General features: G+C 41.2%; 1 protein-coding gene across 1 annotated transcript in view; it reads left to right on the top strand.

Annotated features, from left to right (window-relative positions):
• Positions 1 to 23,952, top strand: part of ATP11B (ATPase phospholipid transporting 11B (putative)) — a 114,890-nt gene that overhangs the window by 53,394 nt on the left and 37,544 nt on the right. Inside the window, exons 7-20 of the mRNA XM_025195918.1 lie at positions 382 to 485; positions 2,398 to 2,445; positions 4,194 to 4,258; positions 4,817 to 4,898; positions 7,968 to 8,118; positions 9,279 to 9,476; positions 9,755 to 9,913; positions 10,346 to 10,521; positions 11,615 to 11,683; positions 14,957 to 15,030; positions 15,140 to 15,243; positions 17,620 to 17,801; positions 18,606 to 18,809; positions 19,082 to 19,235. Coding sequence (XP_025051703.1) covers positions 382 to 485; positions 2,398 to 2,445; positions 4,194 to 4,258; positions 4,817 to 4,898; positions 7,968 to 8,118; positions 9,279 to 9,476; positions 9,755 to 9,913; positions 10,346 to 10,521; positions 11,615 to 11,683; positions 14,957 to 15,030; positions 15,140 to 15,243; positions 17,620 to 17,801; positions 18,606 to 18,809; positions 19,082 to 19,235 — 1,770 coding nt within the window. The remainder of the gene's footprint in view (positions 1 to 381; positions 486 to 2,397; positions 2,446 to 4,193; positions 4,259 to 4,816; positions 4,899 to 7,967; positions 8,119 to 9,278; positions 9,477 to 9,754; positions 9,914 to 10,345; positions 10,522 to 11,614; positions 11,684 to 14,956; positions 15,031 to 15,139; positions 15,244 to 17,619; positions 17,802 to 18,605; positions 18,810 to 19,081; positions 19,236 to 23,952) is intronic.

The following is a 23,952-nucleotide window of genomic DNA, read 5'->3' as shown; positions in this document are numbered from 1 at the left end:
AAGAAAAGGACAAGACACAAAGTGGGTTTAAATTACAGCAAAGAACATTTAGTTTAAATTTAGGGGAAGAAACTTCCTTAGTGAGAGAGTAGTAGGACAGTGGAATAAGCAGCCTGGGGAAGTTGTAGAATTCCCTCCACTGGAGGTTTTCCAAAAGAGGCCAGGTAAGCATTTGCCTGGATTGGTGTAGGAATAGTGTATCCTGCATCTGCAAGATGAACTTGAGGTCCCTTCCAGGCCTGTGAGTCTCATCTGGATGATTTTTGACCAACTAACCACCAGCAAATTAGTACTTCAGTGAACCAAAGATATACTCAAATGCAGATCTTTTTTTTCTGTGTTTTGAAGTCGTGAAGTTAATGGAAAGTATTCTTTTTTCAGACGCATGTTGCAGTCCCAGAAACAGCAGTATTACAGTCAGTTGCCAACCTGGATAAACTCGTAGCTGTTGTAGAATGCCAGCAGCCAGAAGCAGACCTATACAGGTAGTGCTTTATTCTTCACCATTTCAGAATCAATTGAAAGTGAAATACTTAATACTTTTAAGGATGCTGTGGCTTCTGTTGGGAGAAAATTGCTCCAGAAATGTCAGGTTAAGTTTCATGCTTTAATAAATAAAAGTAGGCATTTGTATGTGTGCTGTTATGCTGCATAACATTGCAAATGGTGGACAGATTAAACACATTCTTTGTCGTTTTTCAGTAGTAAATTAGAAGTAAAATTCAATAATATTTCCAATTTATATCATAACATGGATGGCAGTGCAGTTAAGGCATCCAGAAGCACAAGTTCAAACTTGTTCTGGGATTGTGCTGCCCCCACTTGACCCAGCTGTAAGTGGCTACCTGATCATTTTGCCTGGAGCGTTAAAGCCAGTGATACAAGCCAAATCCTTCCTTTGTGTATTAGTAGCTACAGAAACTGGTGTGCCTTCACACTGCTAACTTGCTGAGTCACATAGACTCAAGCACATCTTCAATCTTACTTGACTCTTGATGGGTCTGTATTGCCTTTATAAGCAGGACATTTATTTTAAAAATTAAAAAATAATAATAGTAATGGTGTTTGGGGAGGTTTGGTAGAGAAAAATGAAGCTTTATCTGGTTCTGCCAACATACTTCAGTCCTCATTACTGTTACCACTTTCTGTTGTGTTAGGTTTAAAATGTATCAAATTTTGTCTTTGTTCTTAAGGTATAATTAATTTATGTTGTGGTCTAGGGAGGATTTGAACTGTGTTCCCCAATATTAATAAGTTCTTCACTACAGTTACACCAGTATGTCTGATTTAAAAGCTGAAGTCAGCAAGCAATGTGATAGACCTCTTAAAGTAGTATTTCTCATAACAGATACTATGTTAGACCTGTGTTTTACATCTTGTAGGTATTTCTGACCTTTAATGTAATTAAGGTAACATTTAATATTTTCCTAATCTTAAGTAGTTTCATTAGAAGTGGGTAATTTTCAGTTCATAGTTTTAAAGACAGAGGTGGCTGACTGCATTCATCTAGACAAGTAGAAGGGAGGTGAGGGAGGTATCTTAGAGACCCACCCGATTCAGAGAGGTATGAGCTTTCATAAGCAACAGCCTACTTCTCATTTGACGAAGTAGGTATTGCTTAAGGAAACTCATACTTTCCTGAACCAGTTAGGGCAGCATGGTACCTTAGAGCCTTTTTTTGCCTAATAGTTTTAGTAATCATACCATAAAGCATCAGTTTATTTTAATTGAAGTTGGGATTGCCAAGAATTTTGAAGTTCTTAACAAGAATACATATTTAACTAGCTGTTAAGTATTTGGTTTTTAAAGTGGGTTGTGAAGGGCACAAAGCTACTAATGTTAGAAAGGACTAGCTAAGTTAATGATGGTGAATTTCTACAAGCCTTTAAACTAGGTCTTCTATAAAGCATGTAAAATGTTAGAAAATGTGAAACTTCAAAAGTTGAAAAAAGGTAAAATGGTAATTAATCTGCTATATTAGAAGCGACAATGCTATTCAGATGAAAAATATATTGACTGGTAAACTGGCTTTTATTTTTAAGTTATTTTTTGATGCAGCATAATCATTTATCTTTTTCAACAAAAGAAATAAAGCACATTTGTTCACGTTTCATAAACTGAGTTATGCGGATTTTCTAAAATCACTCAATACCATTTTATTGAAGAATGAATGGCTCATTGCTCTTAATGACAACTTTCTGAAATATTCCACAGAAAATGATCAAGACTGATCTATCATCCATTAATAAAAAAAAACTTCAAACTAGAGACTTTTTTTTATATAGAATGTACCACTGTAATGTTGTACATTCCCAAAGATCTTTGTTTAATATTGAAGATTGTACATCTAAAAACCATTAGGAATTCATCCTTTTGACACACGGCTTTCTTTCCCAGGTTTGTTGGCAGAATAACTATAAGTCAACAAATTGAAGAAATTGTACGGTAAGTGAAGTGTTTATAAAGCTAACTTAACTATGTAGAGCTAAGCTGGGGTGATAAAATATGACATAATAAAAGGGCACAATTATAGAACAGGAAAAAGTAATTGTTATGGAGATGCCAGCTGCAACTCCGTAATGAAGGCTGATGTGAATAAAACTAGAGTAGATGGTTGGGAAATAGTTAAGTGTAAACTTATCAGTAGCCTTGAAAAATGTGAGCTCTGCTAATAGAATTAACTTATATTCTTGGAAGCTATTGCTTGGTCGTTATAAAAGTCGTTATAAAAAATGTGTAGGAATGGTAACTTAATTTGGGGTGGATGAGTGGGGCACCAGCCTCAGGTGCTGACTTATTAGGTATACCAGAATTGTGCCCCCACTGCCATGGAGACAGCACCCCACCAGCAGAGACCCCACAGCATTACTCTTGCAGCAGCAGCCAGGTGCACGGACACCATGCTGCTGCTGCAGGAACAACAGCCAATGCTTTTAAGTCCCCAGCATAAGTCAGACTCCCACAGCCCCACATGTAGAAAACTCGCTTGTAGAAGCGAATTTGGCACATGTAGAAAACTCATTTCCCCACCATTCTTGGAACCCCCACCCCTCTGGCGCTCAGCAGCACCTCCTCTTCCTCCACCCCTCGTCCCCTGCTTTCCCTTGGGGTTTGTCCAGGGTACAAACTCGGCTTGTTTTGCCTCTGTCTAGGAAGTTAGTTTGTCAAGTTTGCAATAAGCACTGGAAGGTGAAGTACTATCCTCTTAATGCAGGAGAGACATTGTGCAGCCACAAGTCTTATTAAATTCAATGTAAACTATTGGTATATCCTTCAGGAGACTGTAACAAAACCCTTTCAGTAAATGCATACTTTCAACGTCTTTTAACTTTTTAAATTCAATAGAGTTGGTGGTGTTGTGTTTACTGGTCATCAAAGAGAAGCCAGTTAAATATATACTGCGCTGATTTGAATTTTTTTAGTCTGAAATAGCTAAATTGGCTTTCATGATTATAAAACCATTTTGAGTTCAGGAATATGGTCAGAGTCTCTTAACAGACAAGACTATTTTCTTGTGCAAATATTCTACTTCTATAAATGTTATTATAACTTGACAAATTCTAAAAAAAAAATTACAAGGATTTTTACTCAAGTTTCAATTGCATTCTTTCTTGTAGTAATTTATAGGGTTGTTGTTTTTTTTTTAAAGGAAGTATCTCAATCTCATGCACATAATTTGCACCTGCTATTATAGTGATTATGGTTAAAACTGGCAGCTGTCAGTAGAATTTTTATTGGTATAGTCCTGCTCAGCTATTTCTGCTGCTGCTTACTGGAAAATAAAAGAAAACAAGGAGCTAAGTGAGCATTACAGTGTTTTCAGTAACCACTCCATCCACATTTAATATGACCAACTTTCTATGGAAGTTTCCCTGCCTCCCTTTCTTTTGATTTTAACATCCTTTTAAAGCACTTTAGGCAAAATAAGAAAATTCATCTTTTTGTTTGATTTCAGATTAAGCATTTTGACAGACTCCAAAGACAGTGCGCACACTGGGCTGGAACATATAGTTCTTTTACCTTAAATGAACCTTGCTAATAATTACTGGTTTATTTCCCACAAAACTATTTTTAGCTGATATAAGATGATTTAGGCAGGCAGACTCAGTGTGTGGTGGTATCCTGGACATCAGAAATAGCTATTCAATACTTTGCATTGTTTTAAACATTGATGTATCTGTTTTATTTTTTAGACCTCTTGGCCCCGAAAGTCTCTTACTACGAGGAGCAAGATTAAAAAACACTAAAGAGATTTTTGGTTTGTAGACATCTAAGTATTTTAACACTCTTCTCTGCCTGAAACATGATGATGCATTTTACCTCATTTTTCTTCTTGCACTGAAGGCACTCTCATGATCCCTAAAATGTTCTCTGTGGAGGATATAATTGTGAATAGAGGGAAAGGTATTCATGGGAAACCTTGTGGGATACCAAATTCCCATTGTTTCCCTGGGAGAACATTTTTCAAGCAGTTTAATAATGAAGTAACAGGAATCTAATAGAAAAGTAACATGGATACTGCTGTCATATCCTGTGTTTGAGACCTTCTTTTGGAGATTGATATTCTGACCTCTATACCTATAGATACACGGAGGATAAATGGAGCAGCAAAAACCAATACTGACCAATGATAATAGGTGTTAAAATTGCTTCCGAAATGTTACTGTGTCATTACTGAATGCTGCTGAAAAGCCATCTTACTGCTTTATTATAGTGTCAGAGCACATAAAAATAGTACTACCCCTCATTTTGGCACGTGTAGAAAACTCCAAGCTGTACCCAGACAGAAACTAAAGTATGGTTCTGTTTTTTTCAGGTGTTGCAGTGTATACAGGTATGGAGACAAAGATGGCATTAAATTACAAGAGTAAATCTCAGAAACGATCAGCGGTAGAGAAGTATGTGCGTTTCATAGTGTCCTCCTTATTTGTAGTATCTTACCTTAGAGTTTCACTTGCAATAAATCATTCATGTTTTTGTGAGTTCCTTAGATATAGACAAAGGAAAATACTGTGAATGCTAGACCTTCTGTAGCCTACTGGAAGTGCAGCTAAAACTTATTTGTTAATGTGGGTTATCTGTACAGTTTGTCTATTCTGTCCTTTTAAGTAAGGATTAGAATAATAAAACTGAGCCAGTATTTTTAACTCCTGGGCACTGCCTGGTGGTAAAATGTCCTCAGGCAGTCTACCTGCTGGTTATGAACGCTAGTTCAGTAACTCAGAGAAGACAGAATGAGTTTGTTCAAGGACATATTTTACCAGATGTTCAGAGGTAGTATCCTACAGTAGCCCCAGCCTTCCTTGTTCTCTTGATATATCCTTTGCTGGGAGATTGTCCCCTGTCCTTAAAGGGGATAGGCTCTATTGAAGTTCTGTTCATTTTTTTTCTGTGGCTTGAATGATGATTTTTCTCCTCTTGTTGTCTCCATGTTGGATGTTTTTCCCTTTTAAAATTTTTTTTTGTATAGTGAAAATAAAACAAAGTTTACATATGAAAATCTTTCCTTATGTGGAGCACTAACTATCTGCAGGTACTGGAAATGGCTGTTTGCCATGGAGGCAGCATTTTTGTGCAATAATCTCTGGTAAAAGTAGTGTGTCCAGAATTGTTTTCTGGAGGATATTAGCACTTCCACAGATTGCAGCTTATGTTTTGAATTCTTGACTTGCTGTGGTTCTAGTGTAACAGGCTGTTAAATATGCTGTTGTGACATAGGTCTCTAAATGGAACTCACTGAATGTTTTTTAAAAGACAAATCGGTGGTAATGTCTTGTATCTGTTTAACTTGGTGAGAAAACTAGGATGCCCCCTGATGTTCTTATACAACCACAAAGTTAACTGTCCTTTGCCCCCAGACACAAGATTGTTTGTCGGGTGCACAAGAGTTACAATAATCTTTCCCACTGCTTGCTTACCATTTTCCTTACACTGCTGGTCAGTCTGGTTTTAGTGCATATTGACCGGGTTGAAAGGTGACTCACAGAACTGCCTGTCAATATTTGGAAGGACAGAGTGCTGCCCTTTCAGCTGGAGAGAGGGGAGTGACCTTGAATTGAATTAGATTCCAGCACTGGGTTTGCAAACAAATTACTCAGGGCCCTGTTACACATTGTACTATGAGCTGCACAAATTTTGATCGCCTTAGTGCTAGGTTGGGGTTTCAAGCCATCATACCTTTAGTCTAGAAACCTTCTGACTTTCCCCTACCTACGCAGCTGTGACTTGCCACTACAGGCCTGCCGTGCAGAGACGTCCCTTCCAGCCCTACTTCTTTATGATTCTCTATGCTTAAGTGTGCGGCTTGCTCCTTACCTCTCCTGCTAAGTAAAGAGCTCCATCCCCACGGCTCCAGCAGCGCCCTGCTCCACGCACCGATCCACATGCTGTGTGGCTGCTCCAGAGTGCAGGGCAGCCTGCTGCCAGGGAAGCTGCTGGTCTGGGGCGGCTGTGGGTGGATCCGGGCAGCGGGTACGAGGCAGGACTAGGAGCTATAGGTGGAAAGTTTCATGGCTGTCTTACTTCCATCAGCTAGTATTACTGGACCTTTCTGTCTCTCTCACACTCCATGTCTAGAGGCAAGAAGGCAGGGAGAGGGGAGCGTTTTCCTCCTCTTAGCAAATCACAGTTTGGGGGACGTGCAGGGCTTTTCTGAGCTAGGCTGGCTCTGTAATGAATCTGCAGCGCTGCCTGCTTTGGCCATGTACCTCAGCCTCTTGGCCAGGATGAGCATTTCTGATGCTCGCCAAGGCCACTGGCTGAGAGTGGGAACTTGAGCAAAAATAGCCCCCTGCCCTGTCCCTGATCAGAACAGGTGGCATTCAGCAGAATGAGGGAGGGTGGGTGGGCTTAGAAAGGGTTGGGAAAGGTTGCATTGGCAGTCACCAGGTGCATGTGTGGCTCAGATGTGCCCTCATTAAAACCTCTGGGCTGTGTGGCTTGGAGTCTTCAGCTAGGAGATGACTGGGTCAGCACTGAGCAAAGGGAGGGAGAGGAAGGGCTGTGGAGGATGCTGGGCAGGTAGGAATTTTTATGGGAGTTGGGGATTGCGGGGGCTGCAGGAAGTCTGGCAGGCAAAATGCAAGGTACTGCAGTCACCTTTCAGCCCGTGTCGAGAGCAACCCTCAGCGATGAAGATGGTGGTGGGGGAAGAGAGGGATCAGCCCTGCCACACAGTGCCCATGTGGTGGCAGTCTGATCTATGGGGGGAGCTTAGTGCACACACAGAACAGGGATGGAGGAGAGGCCACTGCACCCTGGGATACTGAAGGACTTACACTAGGCTGACACATCTGTGGGGAGTGGCCACACATGAATGGAACAGGAGCAGGGTTGTTAGGTCACAGATAATCCTGCTCTGGAGTGGCATAACGTTGAGCTTCATAACACCTGCTTTAAGGCATTTAAAGGTGTTGACGTGTGGACAGTCCAGGAGTTAAGAGCTCCAGGAGTCACCTAAAAGTAACGTGCAACAAGGCCCTCAAGTGTTCACCAGTGAAATAAGTGAGGGTGGGGATTTATTGCATGTCATTTGTTCTGCTAACCTGCATAGTTTGTGGAGTAAATTAGCATAGGTTATCTTTCATTCTCTGGGAGGGAAGAGTGCATCCTCAACTCGCATTGCAGGTAGAGGGAGTTCCTGGGGGAAGGATGATGAAAGTGAGTCCTCAACACTTTGAACAACATCCAGGAAGCAGATTTTGAGACATTCTTGTACCATAATCTATTATTCAACTGGATATAAATCAGTATATACTAGTCAAAAACAGTATTTCTTTCCTGCTCACTAACAATATTGCTCCTACTTGTCACACAGAAACTTTTCAGTTTGTTTAGAAGTGAGACTCTATTTAAAACATTTTAAAGCAAAAGATTTTATCAGCCACCTATATGTTAACAATGCATTTCAGGCATTAAACAAAAAGGAGAGCAGAATACACTGAAATATTATTTTTGTGTCCTTCTAGGTCTATGAATTCATTTTTGATTATCTATTTAATAATCCTCCTTTTTGAAGCCATCCTGAGTACAATTTTAAAATATGCTTGGCAAGCTGAAGAGAAATGGAATGAGCCTTGGTACAATCAGAAGACTGAACATGAAAGAAACAGCAGCAAGGTAATGGGTGGTTGTATAAAACTTCAGTTTGAAATGCATTAAATAAACCGACTGATATCATTGAAGTATGAAACTTAGAATACTTCCATTCTTGATTTGATATATGGCAAACACGCAATTTTGTGTTGCTACCATTGCAAATCAGTATCATTTTAACATATCCTCTCTGGATGAGTCCTGCTTCAGTCTTACTTCTTCAGATCCTATTTCCGAAGTGGGAGAACCTGAACTTCGTTATGCCTTTAGAGTCCCCATTCCATTTCAGATGCATTCATGAGTCTTTGCATGTAAAATTAATGTGTGAGAGTCTATTATTTATGCTTTTAGTAAAATAAAAATGGGCTTGGGATTGCTTTTTTCCCCACGGTCTTTTTCAATACGTAATTTTAGTATTTATTTTGGAGCATTTTGTAGTGATGGAATCATTCAGATAATTTCCCCTTGCCTATAATTTGACTTCTTTGAAAATGTTGCCAAAGTTCTCTCACCTGCCACCTTTTCTTTAGAGCTTGAACGAATTCTTTGTGGTTATATTCCACATGATTTTATAGTATATATTCCTAAGGATTATTCAGTTTTATTTTTCATAGATTAAGTCATTTTTTTTCTTACATGTTAAATTCGTTTTAGGGAGCTCCTGCTTCCCACTTCGTTAACTTCCCCCTCCATCACTTTCATCTTAAAGGCCAAACCTTTCTGTGATGAAAGCAAACATGATGCAGTATCAGTTGCGTTTAGTTTGTTTGTCTTAACCATTTAAAACTTGTTAAAGAAGTTTGTATTTGTAATGCAAGTTGGTTGTTTCAATTCAGTTTCTAGAAGAGAAATGTTTGTATCGCAAAATAATGACGGTTCATGATAACTAACACCTTCATTGGCAGTCTCGCTGGAGAGGACAAGGATTAGTGGGTTTGGGAACTGGAATACCCCTCTCGTTACTAAAAGCATTCTCTCTGCATCAGTCTTAAAACGCATTATTGGGACAGTGGGGGGAAGCCAGCATTGTTGCTACTTGTATTTGTATTTCTTCTGTGTGTAGGGGACTTCAGTCTCCTCCAGTGTTATCACTCTGTCATCTTTTGTACATGCTAAAATATACTTGAGTGACTGTATTCCATTTATTCGCTCTAATCCCTTCCTTCCTTTTTTCTCTCTCATAGATTCTGAGATTTATTTCAGATTTTCTTGCTTTTCTGGTACTTTACAATTTTATTATACCTATTTCACTTTATGTGACTGTTGAGATGCAGAAATTTCTTGGATCTTTTTTTATTGGCTTGGATCTTGACCTCTATCATGAAGAAACAAACCAGAGAGCACAAGTAAATACTTCAGACCTCAATGAGGAATTGGGACAGGTAAACAGAAAAAAAAGTCCTTTTCTTGAATTTTTAAATATTATTAATCAGTAAGGAGATGGGTACTTTTATTTTTCTTGATTCTACCTTGAGCATATTTTCATTCTGATTTGATCTGCATATCAGACTTAATGGCATCATGTAGTCTGCATATCAGACTTGATGGCATAAGTCAGTTTTTCTAAACATTTACAGAATAAATGTTGTGATGTATGAGGAGACATTTTTACTGTAATTGATGTACGTGATTCCAAATTATTTTTTGTTTGTTTAACTAGGTGGAGTATGTGTTTACAGATAAAACTGGTACGTTAACTGAAAATGAGATGCAGTTTCGAGAATGCTCTATTAATGGCATCAAATACCAAGAGATCAATGGCAAACTAATTCCTGAGGGCCTGACCGAGGATTCTCCAGATGGAATTAGACAGAGTCTTGTAAGAGTTTGTTTTTCTTGGAACTGATTACATACTGACCAGCTTTTTAGCTTAAATAAACCTTCTATTCAATGTATTATATAAAAGAATTGGAACTTCCAGAAGGATTTCAACTGTTCCTTTCCTTTTTCATGTCCTTGTGACAAGGTATTTAGCAGAATTACCTGATTTGTTGGAATCTGACAGGCCACGCCATGCATGCTTCTGCTGTGGTCCCAAACTTGCAACCTCTGGGCTGCCAACTATGTGACTTAGCACCTGCACCAGCCAAGCACTATCAGCTGTTAATGGGCATTGGGCAGTTGGAGAGTTTGGACTGTGTCACTGACTGCATTATGCTACTGGAAAGTAGCTCATCTTTATGCTAGGAAGTATGGCTTCTGAATGTTTTGATAATGCTTATAATATTTAGATATCTTTTTTTTCTTATAGATGAAAGAGGAAGAACTCTTCTTGAAAGCTGTCTGCCTCTGTCATACGGTGCAGATCAGTGCAGATCAAACTGATGGCATGGGTGATAGTCCTTGGCATGCCAATGGAATAGCATCTCAGTTGGAGTATTATGCTTCCTCACCAGATGAAAAAGCTTTAGTTGAAGCTGCTAGCCGGTAAGTTCAAAAGCTACAATTGTGTCCCTAATTTAAACAAGCATAACATGGCCAGAAGCCTCTTAACTGCGCAAGGGATTCATGGCCCCATGGCGGATTACTGACTGCCACCTTGTAGCCCACCTGCAAAGCTGCCTTTCAGTAGCTGGAAGTAGTAGCCCAAACAGTAACGTAAAAGTCTTCTCAAATCAAAGTATCAAATTGATTGATCTCTATGGTAGGAACAAGGGGAGAAAAGGGTTTGTCACAATTAAAGGTCTGCACATGTGTTGGTTATTCCTATGGGTTGAAGAGCCATACCTTATCCCAGATAATCCCACATCTAGAAACTGGAGGTTACTTTGCTTCTCAGCACTCTCTGCCTTTTAGGCAAAGTCACCAGTTTTAAACGAAAATGGAATGATGAGTCATTTGGATATTATGTAATCTTTTAATAACTAGCAGGCTAAATTTTGTTCTCTCGCTCTCTAATAGCAGCTCCATTTATAGTTTAGCATTTATTTTAGTAATAGCACACCAGCCTCAGAATTGAAGTTCTGCTTGTTATTGTCATCAACTTTAGTAGTTCCATGAAAAATAAGTTAAACTGCATTAGCAGGAGTTATGAATTCCAAAGCATGATCAACCTGAAAGAAACCATCTGTATCAATTGTCATGCATGTGATTTGCTAATGTTTAGGAGGGTGCTGACATAGTAGAAATCGAATGGCAGTTAGGTTTGGTAAATTAAAAACTGTTATGGAGTGTATATATAAGGTGTCCTATTTAGAATGATAAAGCATGTAATGTACCATAAGGTGTACTGTAGCTGTATATCGTATGGAAAAAAATACATTAAATGGTGGATATTTAAAAAACATTAAAGCTTCTTTCACTCCAAATTTAAACAGTGACCAAATGATATTGTGTTATACATCACACAGCATTGTATTATTTTTACTAGAGGAGACATAATATTTTTAAATCTCTCCAGAAATATAGAACCTCTCTCCTCAAGTTACATAATACTATTGTGGTGTTTAAGTAACTGCTCTTGTACAGAACTTTTGTTAACTAAAATATCAAGCCAATCTTTTTATCTTCCCCCATTCAGAGTTGGAGTTGTATTTACTGGAACCAGTGCAGAAAGTATGGAAATTAAAAGCCTTGGAAAACCAGAAAGGTATTTTTTCTGTATCCCACTTCACTGCTCTTCACAGGACAGTTTGTTTACCAGTTGCAATTAGTGTAGTATTCTATACGTCTTACTGACGTCGCCATAATTAAAAAAATCCACATGGAGATCATTGCTTCCCTTGTAGTTCCTAAAGGCAAGTTTTTCTGATGCCTTTGAATGCAACATCCTTAACCCAGATTCTTTTCCTTGTTAGCAAGGGTCAATTGCATGTAATACTAATAAAAGGGTCTATGTGTTTTATAATTGTCTTTGTGCCAGATCCACAGAACATGAGTCTTGTCAGAGTTCTCATCTGAAGAGTTTGGGCTCTTTAACTCAATTGATAATGTTTCTAGTTCTAAAAGTCCTAATCGGCTACGTGGCAGCTGTCACACATGCACTTTCTGGTCATGTCTCAGATTTTTCAGAAAGGAGAAAAATCATTTACATATTCGATCCTCCTCAGTATACCAGATAATTCTTTTCTTGGTTTTGTCTAGCACATTAATTTCATGGTTTAAGTAATACATTTTCAACCCTGACTGCTTATAATTAGGTTTATAAATTAATATTTAGGACTCTCTGTAGAAGAAGTTTGGTTCAGGAAGGTAGTACAGTCTTTCTGATGGCAGGCAGTTTCCGGGTTGCCTTTAGAAAGTAAAATTTGTGGTAAAATTTTCAAAAGTTCTGAAATGCCATTTTCAGAAGTGGCTTAGACACACAGGGTGTCATTCTATTCCATTCCTGGTCAGCTAAGTGTCCAGACGTGGTTGTCTACATGGATTTTTTGGTTGCTTCAGTGCAAGAAAAAGTCATTTATATGTATGTTGGAATTCTGTTTCTGGCCAAGTAGCCCTGTGCATGTGGACGATTACATATATATGCAGACTGGCCTGCACAGTAGCAGTTGGAGCATGCATGGACATCCCTTGTGAATACGTAGCAGCCTTAGAAACTTGAGTCAACCAAAACATGAAAAATCTTAGAAGGATTGGAAAACAGAGTCTACAACTACCAGGCTTAGACTCAGAAATGGAGAAAGGGGAAGACTGAGGCTAGGTACAGACATTGCACTTCTTCTCGTCTAGGTTATCAGAAACAAGTCTATACCTGTAACACAACAGAACTTTGGGGCACAGACAAGTTGGAAAATGGCAGATCCTGGTCTAAGATAGACCTGGGTCCATGTAGTATCAGACTTGCACGATCTAGGTTGGACCAGGCTATTGAATGTCAGTGCCGGGTCCACTCATGAATCAAGGTCACTGTCCACCCCTATCCCAGTTGCCTTTGTGCCCCCCCTCAGGCAGTTCAGCTTACTGCTCCAGCGGGACAGCCTAGCCAGCCCCAGTGCCATAGCAACGAAGCTTGGCGCCCGGGGCAAAGCCCACAGCAGCAGCCCGCCCTTGCCCCACGCACAGATCCGGGTGGCACACGCTCCCCTCCCTCCCCCCCCATGCTCGCCCTGGAGTACACACAGCAGTGGGAGCCGCCCTTCCCCCATCCCCGCACCCCCAAAACAAGCCACTCGCAGCTCCGCCCCACCCCAGCTTGGCAGCTCCTGTTGGCATCCCTTCACTTCAGCGCTCAGGGTGTTCACCCCGCCTGCCCCAAACCCTTGCTACGGCACTGGCCAGCCCCACCCCCAAGCTCTCCGTCTGTCAGCCAGCCAGGACAAAGGTGGGGGGAGCTTGAGAACTGTTGAGCTGGAGGTGGTGCCAGCAGCATGCCCCACATTCCCAGCTGGGTCAAAGGGGCCAGAGTGTCCCTGCCCTGTCCCAGTACCTGGGACCCTGCACTGCAGTGGCTCAGAAAGGGCTTGTAGGATTTCCCCACCCACCCACCTAGCACCACCTCCCATGCAGCTGCAGAGGGCAATTCTAGCATGGAAATCGGGGGTGTTAGCAGGTCCTTGTGCTGGGCTGTGTTAGCAGCCACCTTTCCCCTGCCTGAGCTGAGCCAGCCCAGCCAGCAGCATTCGCTGCTTGAGCAGGAACAGGGGTGGGAAAGAAATGGTTGCCAGCTGGGCCTGGCACAGGGGCCCTCTAAATCCCCCTCTCTGCCCATTCTCTGTGCTAGAATTGCCCCCTGCCAGATGCTGCAGCTGCAGAGGCATGGCTACTCCCCCTTTCCCAAGGACCAGAGCCCCACCGCTGCACAGGAAGCGAAACTGGCTGGGTGGAGGGAAAATCCTCCACACCCTTTCTGGAGCTGCTGCAGCACAGGGTCCCAGGTCCTGGAGCTTGGGACAGTGCAGGGACACTCTGTTCCACCCCCCGGCCCCGCCAGAAATGTGAGGTACGCTGCTGGCACTGCCTCGTCCCAGCAGCTCATGAACCCTACTCCCTTCACCCCATCCTGCCTGGGGTGGTCCCCCACACCCACCCCAGACAAAGCCTAGGGACCCCAAGGCCACCAAGTGGGAGCGAGAACCCTACAAAGATTGGACCAATGTGGCCTCATGCTTTTTGACTGACTCTACTTGGCCTGAGAGCAAACTCCTATCCTTTCCTCCCAGTAGCTAGGGTACTCACCTTAAAGGCCAAAGAAGCTGCGTTATAGGCACCTTGTGGGGAATAGGTGGAGGGGAGGGTTAAATCTTCATTTCTGATTCCTAGCAGAGCACTCTAACCCAACAGTTCCCAAACTGTGGGTCGCAGCCCCAGATAGGGTTGCAACATTGGTGGATGGGGCTGCAGGGAAGGGTCTTGTTAATGGTTTGCTGTGGTGTGGTTAGTGCTGTACTGAGAAGTCAGATACACCTAGGTTCAAATCCCTGTGTGCGCGCGCGTGTAAAAGCAGGTAAAAAAAGTGTCGCTTCAAAGTATGTTTATGGAGTGCCTGTGCTAAAACATGCCACAGTTTTAAAAAAAAAAGTAAAATGCATCAGTTCAGGATGAACTAAATTACTATAGAAATGTTTATTTCAAAGTTAGTGTTTTCAGATTTGGTCTTCGCTTCCATGTGCTCAGGGAGAGCAAGGTTTGACAGTAAGGGAGCAAGGGAAGGGGCTGCAGGGGGAAGATGTTGAGGGCAAGGGGGTCACTTGACCCTTCAGACTTATTTGCAGAGGAAGGGGGACAGACCCAAGGCAAATTTCCAATAATTAGATTCTGTACCTGGAAAATGATAACATTTATGAATTTGCCATGTATAGAACATATTTATTGGTGGGGGGAGCTGTTTTATATTCAGGATCATCTTGTATATGAGAAAATTTAGTAATGTCCTACAGGCATTTGTTATTAAGAGAATTTTTTTTCATTTATTTTTAATAAGGTATAAATTACTTCATGTTCTGGAGTTTGACCCAAATCGTAGACGAATGAGTGTCATTGTGGAGAGTCCTTCAGGTAAGCACTTGAAATTCATGTAAAGTTGCAGGCAACTGGTAACTGTTGCGTTGTCTTAATTTTTTTTATTCAATGTTTGTTTGTTTGTTTGTTTGTTTGTTTGTTTCAGGAGACAAGCTCTTATTCACAAAAGGAGCAGAATCTTCCATCCTTCCTCACAGTAGGAGTGGAGAAATAGATAAAACAAGGTTACACGTGGATGAATTTGCTTTGGTAAGTGCAAACATTCAAGATCTGGATCTGGTGGATCTTGGTCCTTGTGCAAATTCTCAGAATGTAGTAATAGAAGTCTGTGAAAAAGTGATGTGATAGGTGGTATCAAGCCTCTGATTTCTGTGTAGAAGGACACTGGGGGCACTGACAGATTGTGGGGGGGGCACCTCTTTACCAGAAGAGGAATCGTGTTAGTTTAACTTGGCTCCCCAGCATCTGTATAGATCAAGCACATCAGCAGGGCTTTTTGATACTTTATCTAATAGCTGATTGAATCAGCTATTGGATAAAAGCCCTGCTGAAGCACCCGATCCATACAGACATTGGGCGAGCCAGGTCAAACTAATGCAATGCATTTTCTGAGCATGCACTGCGCTCAGTGTGGGGGTGCACTGAGCTGAAAATAAAGCACTGTGGTGGGGGGCGTTCCATGTCTGTAAGCAGCCTGAGTTTATGCAGCACAGGCTAAGTTCTAATGTGGTTTCATTTTTTTTTTCTTTTCTCAAAATCTATAAAGCACGTTAAAGGAAATGGAAAGATACTGTATTTACTCCTGTGCACCACAGACCTCTTCCTGCCCCGCCTCCCCCAAATCAGCCCTCTGAAATTGGGTTGTGTTTCTTAAGCAGGGAAGACTAGAAGCTGCAGACACTGATCTGCTGATCTCTCCAAATGGTTGCCACTTCTGTGGTCTCAGTAAGCAGAAGGGGCATAGTCCTGTGATAACCCTCTGGAGTCTAGCCTTGGTGTTGTCCTGCCCCACCAGGAAGTTTCTGCTGCCTCAGCCAGACTGCCTTTTGGGGTGCCACACTTCCTGGACACACCATTTCCAGGAGGACTTACTTTGTGACAGTTAGCCATGACTCTGGAAAAATCTTTCTTTCAATGTTCTTCCGTCTAAAAACAACGGGGCATGTGGTATGCGAGAAAATACAGCAGCTTCAAAATTATTCAGATTCAAATTTTCCATTTGCATAATAAGCCATCACTGCTAACCAAGCTTTTCGGGAAACCATTCAGTCCTTTTTTGGCTGCTGTCTTTTAACACCTTTGTTTCCTTTAAAACTTCAACCTCACAAAGCTTTCAAATGTTTTAATTTGTGCAAAACTATTTTAAAGCCTCAGATTAATTTAAGATGCTTACTTTGGGACTATTGGTCAGGAGTGAGAAGAACCTTTACACTGAGAGAAACTCTGAGGCTCTATGAATAATTCAGATTGCTTATTTGCTGATACTCTCTTCTGTTCTTATTTAATGCAACCCCACAATCACCCATCTTTATAGAGGCCTGGATAAGGAGAATTGGGCTGAAGCTAAACTCAGGCAGAAACTGAGGTTATTTTTACTGGGTATAGGAGGCACTTTGAAAGGCTTTCTGCCACACTGAGATCTTCAGTTGAAGTCATTTATGCCTAAGGCATCAAAATAAACTGTAGTCTGCATCTCACTATTCTCAGAAATACTTGATTCTTGCATATAGTGTTAGCTGCAAAACTGTAACTGGCTACAAATCTGCACCCATCCTTTCAGAAAGACAACTCTACCTTAGTCAAATGCTTTAGTACTATATTACTGCAACCCAAAAGCTCACAAGTATAGATAATTGTATAGTCTCTAACACTGTGACGAGATGACATTTGGCCTCTTGGCACTTGCAAAGTCATAATACATTCCTTCTCCATTTTCTGGGTTTTCAAATTTTTCTTCTCAGTGTCACTTATCAGGTCTGTGTGGCAGACAGAGGTTTTTTTGACTTTCATATGGTGTTATGCATCTTTTAACACTTATACAAACATCAGCTCAGTAATAGCAGTAGTGTATATCTCCATTACCTAATGACACTGGCACATTTTAAAGGTGTCCTTCTCATGCATATGAATAAGATATTCAGGTTGTATTTGTAATTCTGCCTGTTTTTACTACCTTCTGTATTCCCAGGAGTGTTAAACTCATTTGAGGCCCTGGGCTGAATCTGGACTGTGGAGCTCTGGAGGTGGGAAAGGGGCCATGGGCAAAAAGAGGTCCAGTAGCAATGGCAGTGAGGGATCTGGAGTTGGCAAGAGGTCCACAGGCAGGGGTCCACCAGTGATGGGAAGAGTCCAAGCGTGTCCAGTTGCAAACTTGGCTTGTTGCAAATGGCCACAGTCAGTGGGGCCAGTGGGCCTCAAATTTTGCAATGGGCCATGCCCCCCAACTTCCAGTGGCCTGCTGGTAGCCCAGTTGGCTAGATAAAGCAGCTCCATAGGCTAGATCCAGCCCACAAGCTGTATGTTTGACACCCGTGTCCTAAAGCAACATATACACATGATAAACCTCACAATTTTCTTTTCATGAAGGAAATATGCTGTGCTCTCCTGTTTTTTATCAAATAACAGAAGGGGCTCAGAACTTTATGCGTAGCTTATAGAAGATTCACAGCTGAGGAGTATCAGGAAATAGACAAACGCCTTCACGAGGCCAGAACTGCCTTACAACAACGAGAAGAACGACTAGCAGATGTATTCAGTTTTATAGAGAAAGATCTGGAGTTACTCGGGGCAACAGGAGTAGAGGACCGGTATGTACTAGATCTTTTGTTACTTCAAAAACAAAGCAGGCTCAGGTCTCTTTTTGTGTAACCTATAAAAATTATCCAAAAGTTCATTTGATCTGGATGTGTATTTCTCTGTACATCAGTATTTATTTTTAACATACTAAATGTTTTTTGTGGCGACTATCAGTAAAACTGTTGTGCATTGTGAAGTGTGTATGTGTATGTACACACGCAATTGTATGCTATAGGCTTTTTAGATGACTGTTTAGAAGTGTGTCTTGTAAAGGACACAGAACACAATCTGACTGACTTCCCTGCATTTTCAGGGCTTGCAGATACCTCCTGGGGAAAAGCTTTGAAGAGTAATCACTTTTGAGACTATTCTCTTTACTATAGTGTATTCTTAATCCGCTGGAATAATATGGGGAATCTGTATGCAAACAATGTTAATGTTAACATCTCCTGATTTTCATAGTAATCTCTGACCTTAAATTGCTGACATAGGAGGCAAAATGCTTCTTAAGTGTATTCATAATATTTGAGTTTTAAATAAGATATTGCTACCGTAAGTTTCAGCTATCAGGGTTACATTTTATGCTGATTGTTTGATTAGACTAAGTGCATTTTATTGAAAGTTTTAGGAATGTTCTTATTTAATCCGGGTAATCCAGTTATATATAAAATACCCTACTGAACCACAGTAGTGCATATATTAGTTTACCTTTTAGCATAATTAAAAGGTATTAATGACTGCATTAAATTCAGTCATAATGAAGGCTCTCTATATAGACAGTTCTACCAATTAGTGGATATTTTTCTTACTTTCAGACTCCAAGAAAAAGTCCAAGAAACTATAGAAGCCCTCAGACTGGCTGGTATCAAAGTGTGGGTGCTCACTGGAGATAAACATGAAACAGCTGTGAGTGTGAGTTTATCATGTGGACACTTTCATAGAACCATGAACATCCTTGAACTTGTGCAGCACAAATCGGACAGTACATGTGCTGAGCAACTGAGGCAGCTAGCCAGGAGGTAAAGTATCATTTATGGCTCTCTGAATGATGTTACTAGTTCTAGTTTTTTATTTGCCAAGTTTGATGCCAGTCGCTTATTTTATTTACACGTTGTGCATAAAGCTATTCTGGCATTCATAATCTAGTTGCTTTTGAAGTCTTGACAGATGTTCTTGCTTTTAATTTATTGTTCAGTTTCTGTTGCAATTCTATAATATTAAACTGCTTAATTTGTAACTGAACTATAATAAGTTATAGTCTGTGCAAAAATAACATTTTCTCCCTCAACAGAATAAAAGATGACCATGTAATCCAGCATGGGCTGGTTGTGGATGGGACCAGCCTCTCTCTTGCACTCAGGGAACATGAGAAACTGTTCATGGAAGTTTGTAAAAACTGTTCTGCCGTGCTGTGTTGTCGCATGGCTCCCCTGCAGAAGGCAAAGGTAAGTCATTATACGGTATTAAGTTTTCTTTTAAGCTACAGGGCTGTCTCATTTTGTAAGCTGCTTTATTGCATTGATGATGCTGGTTTCCTGCATTGCAAAGTTCCTTATAAAGTTTGACATTCAGAAATTCTGTTTTGAAGAATATGTAGTGAACCCGAAACCAAAGACAACCTGTGTCAAACTCATTTGTGTTTTCCCCTACTGATTGGTAGGCTGTCTGGTCATCTAGCAGATGTGAATTTCTGCTGCAAGCGTTTTCGTTTTGTTTTAGCTCAGATTACCTCCTAAGTGTGCCTCGGTGGTAAGATGATTATTAGGTCAGCCGCATCAGAGAGTGAAACAAGAGTTCAGTCAATGTCTAATATGAATTTCTTAATTCTGTATATCACGGACAGCTGCTAATCTAACAGAGTATCTGAGAGATTTGTCACCCAGCTGCTTGGTTGTTCCACACAATATAATGCATATTGCAGTAGTTAGCTTCAAAGCAATAGGACTTAACGTGAGGAGCCTGGCAATCGCAGCAAAATAATGAGGAATAATTAGGGACACGCTTCCAGGTGTCCCTAATTAAATTCTGGACCTGGTCACTGACTGTTGGTCACTGTTCCCTAGAATACATGTAGCAATACACACTGTATTAAGTTGTCCTCATTTAGGACATATCAACAAAAAATAAAGGAAAATATTTGAGTACATTGTTCCTAAAAGTAATTATTGTTGGGTTTTTTGTTTTTGTTTGTTTGTTGGCAAAGTATTACTAGGATATTGAAATGACTGGCAGTAGCAGGGTTGTGGGATTTTTCTAGTATTTTTTTTTTTTTTACTAGTATTTTTAGTACCCCAGCTTTTTGAAGCTACTTGAGAGAGTCAGCTGTCTTTTCTATATTACTCCAGATAGGAAAAGAGGTTGGTCATGTTGACATAACTAAGTTAAGGAATACCCCTTTAAGGAACTCGTTTGCATTTCACCCCCCTGGCTAAATGGAGAAATCTCTCAGGATTAAATTGGAGATGATGTATGGAGAAGGAACAATATAGTTCCTAACTCAGGATTGACTTGGGGGAGAAATGGGGCTTTATTTCTGAACATCATAATGGGGTCTGTAAGGGCCGTGTGCTTTAAGGCTCTCTTGTTTCTTGCAACTGCTTTACATCTAGTCTCATTTTTAGGCCTCTTTTCAATTTTGTTCATTTCTGTCAAATCAAAAACAATGCTGAAAATATTTGCAGCCTTTTCTGGAGATAGCAAAAATCTTGTAAGACATCTTGTTTTTCAACAGCATTTATGATGGTTAAAGAGGCTGTCGTCTCGACTTTAAACAACTGTTTTGTTTTGCCTTGCTGTCATGATGATATTACTAGTTTTAGCCTCATTCTTGAAATTACTTTTGGGGGACAGCAGGGAATTGCCTGTCAAAGATGAGAAATGATCATAAAAAAAAAAGCACCACAATATGCCACCAGTTCACATACATTCTCTGAGAAGATAGTTAAACAAACAGCCAGTTCAAATTCCGCTGTTCCCATTCCAGAAGGCTAATCTGTAAAAAGCCCATAACCTTCCTCCTTAAAACTGAAGACATGCAGTCCATCTTGTCAAACTGTCTGTATTTTTGTCCATCTTCATTCTTCTTTTTTTCTGTGATTAGTACCAAACTACACCTGTATTGCTACTGTTTTCTTTTATAGGGAATTTTTAACCTACCAGTGTATTCCATGCTTTGCTGGCATAGTTATATTCTAGCTGTTCTAGCCTGTTTCTGAAATTAGTATAAATGGAAGTGACCTGTTGTGAGAGCATAAAGAGGAAGTTTGAAAACTCCTGATACGCCCTGCATATAAACGTAGGAATTTAATTAAGAGTGCAAATAACTTGCATAGTAGAAAGGAAAGGGAATCATGGTACCCTATTTAATAGTCCCAATCCTCTATTCTGCTGTGTTATGTATTACAAGAGCATTGCTTTATTTTAAATGCGGCTTACAGGAGTAAGTGACCAAACAGCAAAGAAAGGCTTAACGTTAATTTCTTCTGAATGAGACATTATTAACGTTCTCTTACTTTTCTTCTGAGATGAAAGGGTGAGGCTTGGATTGGGAAGAATTTCCCATGTTCTATTTTCAAATTCCCCTTTTGGAAAGGTAGGGAGGACCTTTCATCAGGATATTTGACCTTTGACAGAGAGTGGAGATGTTAATTAACATGGATATAGTGTATCTTCAGGTAGTGCCTGCGCTTACTTCTCCAGCGATTTTTGTGCAGTACACCACGGACTACCTAATCACTTTTCATTTATCCATTCATTAGTTGTTTTTTTTTATTGAGCTTAGATAGGGTTACCATATATCTGGGTTTTCCTGGACATGTCTTCTTTTTGGGTCCTCTGATCTCCGCCCAAGTGGGTTGTTTGTTTGGTTTTTTTTTATTTGAACAAATGTCTGGGATTTTGCTCTGCTCCACAGGTAGGAGCAGGGGGAGGGTGATTGGAGGCAGGGGACACCACGTGCATGTGCGCGTGGACACGCATGTGGCCGGCATGCAGCCAGGCAGGGTGGAGGGGACAGCCTTGGCAGCTGGATACAGGTAAGTCTGTGGGGGTGGAGGGCCAGGGCTTGGGAAGTGTGTGTACCCACCTGTTGGTGCTGGGGGAAGTAGTCTGGGTGCTGGGGCTGCAGCAGGATGAGGGGGGAGGCACCTGCCTCTCCAGCAGGGGAAGGGGATAGGGGGGGCCCTTTGAAGGCAGTGGGGGGGCTCCATGGCCAGGCCAGCAGCACTAGGGCTGGTGTTCGTGGGCAGGAGTGTGGGGCAACTGGGAGATGCTGCCTGGAGGGGGCATACCCAGGCCCCCTGGCGTGGTGCAGGAGCCTCCCTCCAGCCTGCGCTAGGGCCAGACTCACTGCCACCACCCTCACGGGTCAGAGCTGCTGTACTGGGGCCCCCTTCAGCAGGGAGCAGGGGGTTGTGGGTTAGGAGTGAGGGGCACCAGCAGAGCTGGGGGGCTATGGCTTGGGAGTGAAGGGCACCAGGGGGCTTCAGGTCAGGAGTGAGTGGCACTGGCAGCGCCTAGGCACTGCAAGTCAGGAGTTAGGGGCACCAACATGGCCTAGGGGAGGAGGTTGGGGGGGTAGCGAACTGTGGGTTGGGAGTGAGCTACACCCCCCCCCCACCCCCGACAGGTGTCCTCTTTTTTGGAACTGGAAATATGGTAACCCTAACTTAGATATAATTGCAGGGATCTTGTAGTATATCGCTTGACTGCATACCTCTTCAGATTTATCAAAAGCATAAAGAAAACACCAAATAATTTCTGTGACAGTTTTATATAGATTTGTATTTTTAGGGGCATTCTTTCTAGCTTGTATTAATACGAGAATAAATTCACAGTTGAGTCTGGTTGTTAGCCTCAAGGTGGACTACAGCCAGCAGCATCTATGCTTCACGTACTCATGCAGCATCAATGACTCATTTTCTCTTGCAAGTAGAGTTCTGTATCATATGAGCACTCTCTTTCCTTGGTTGTCTGTGGACCCCCTTATAGACAAGCAGAGAGACATGGGATAGAGTACTTCTCACACTACATCATCCAGTGCTAGTCTCAAGAAACTAGATTGGTTTTTACAAGGTTTTCACTCCAAGCACCTGCATCTGAGGAAGTTTATTACATACTTTGAAAGAACTCCAGTTACAGGGAAGTAACTCTTGTCTTTGTAAAGTTCTTAAGGAAATCTACACTAGCATAGTGTATCGTATGCATTAATTACTATGTGATCTGTTTTGCTTTACCTTTTAATAAATTGCTGGGTATCCCACAGGTCTGCACCAACGATTGATTCTGTTCAGACCGTAAAGAAAAATATGGAAGGAGAAATACTGACAACTTGTTACCCATATCTAGTCCAAAAATCCATATACCTTCTAAATTATTGTCTGGAGTAAAATTTCTCATGCCCGGTAAAATTTCTCAGACTTACAGGCATCTTGGCCTGTAAATGAATCTCTAATTAAATGCTTTTGGTAACTGATTGAATAGTTAATAATCACAACACACCTGTTGGTCCTCAGAGATCACAAGTTTATCTAATGCAAAGAGCTTTTTCTAATGTTAGGCTCCTATTCAAAATTCTTCCTTTCTGCATGCAGCAGAGATATTTTTATGCTACCTGTGCATTTATTACATTAGCAACTCCATGTTTTACTGTACATCAGTAGTCTGGGGAGACATTGTACAAATGTGCACTTCCTTTCGCTGGAGTCATCAGGACTGATTTGCTGGGGTATTTCACAAAAAATCTAGTCTTGCCTCTTAGACTTAATGGACAGTGTATAATTTTATTAGTGCCTTTATGGATCCTCAGCTTTGGAATTAGTGAAATAAGGTTGTGCCTCTCTCTCTCTCTCTCACTCTCCAGTGGGCCAGAACAGTGCTGTAGTTCAGCATCTCTTACTTCATTCATCTCCAGCTTCATCCAATGCAATCCAGTTATTTGAAGCTGAATTTGGGGCAGCAGGGAGCAACATTTTAATCCTGCACTGCATGCTCCCATGGGGCTGTTTACTGAACATGACCACTCTCAGGTCACTCCTCGTCCTACATTCTTCCCATTTTTCATGGGGGTGAGACAGGCGAGGCAAAGCAAACTCCAAGTCAAGGTGTTTCATTGGCAAAAAAAACCTTTTCCAAAAGTCGTTTTTCTGTTCAGAGCCAGTTAAC

Source organism: Alligator sinensis, unplaced genomic scaffold (genome assembly GCF_000455745.1).
Source record: "Alligator sinensis unplaced genomic scaffold, ASM45574v1 scaffold301_2, whole genome shotgun sequence".
Lineage (NCBI taxonomy): Eukaryota > Metazoa > Chordata > Crocodylia > Alligatoridae > Alligator > Alligator sinensis.
The sequence above is the reverse complement of the archived record's forward strand: the minus strand, read 5'-3'. Positions and strand labels throughout refer to the sequence as shown.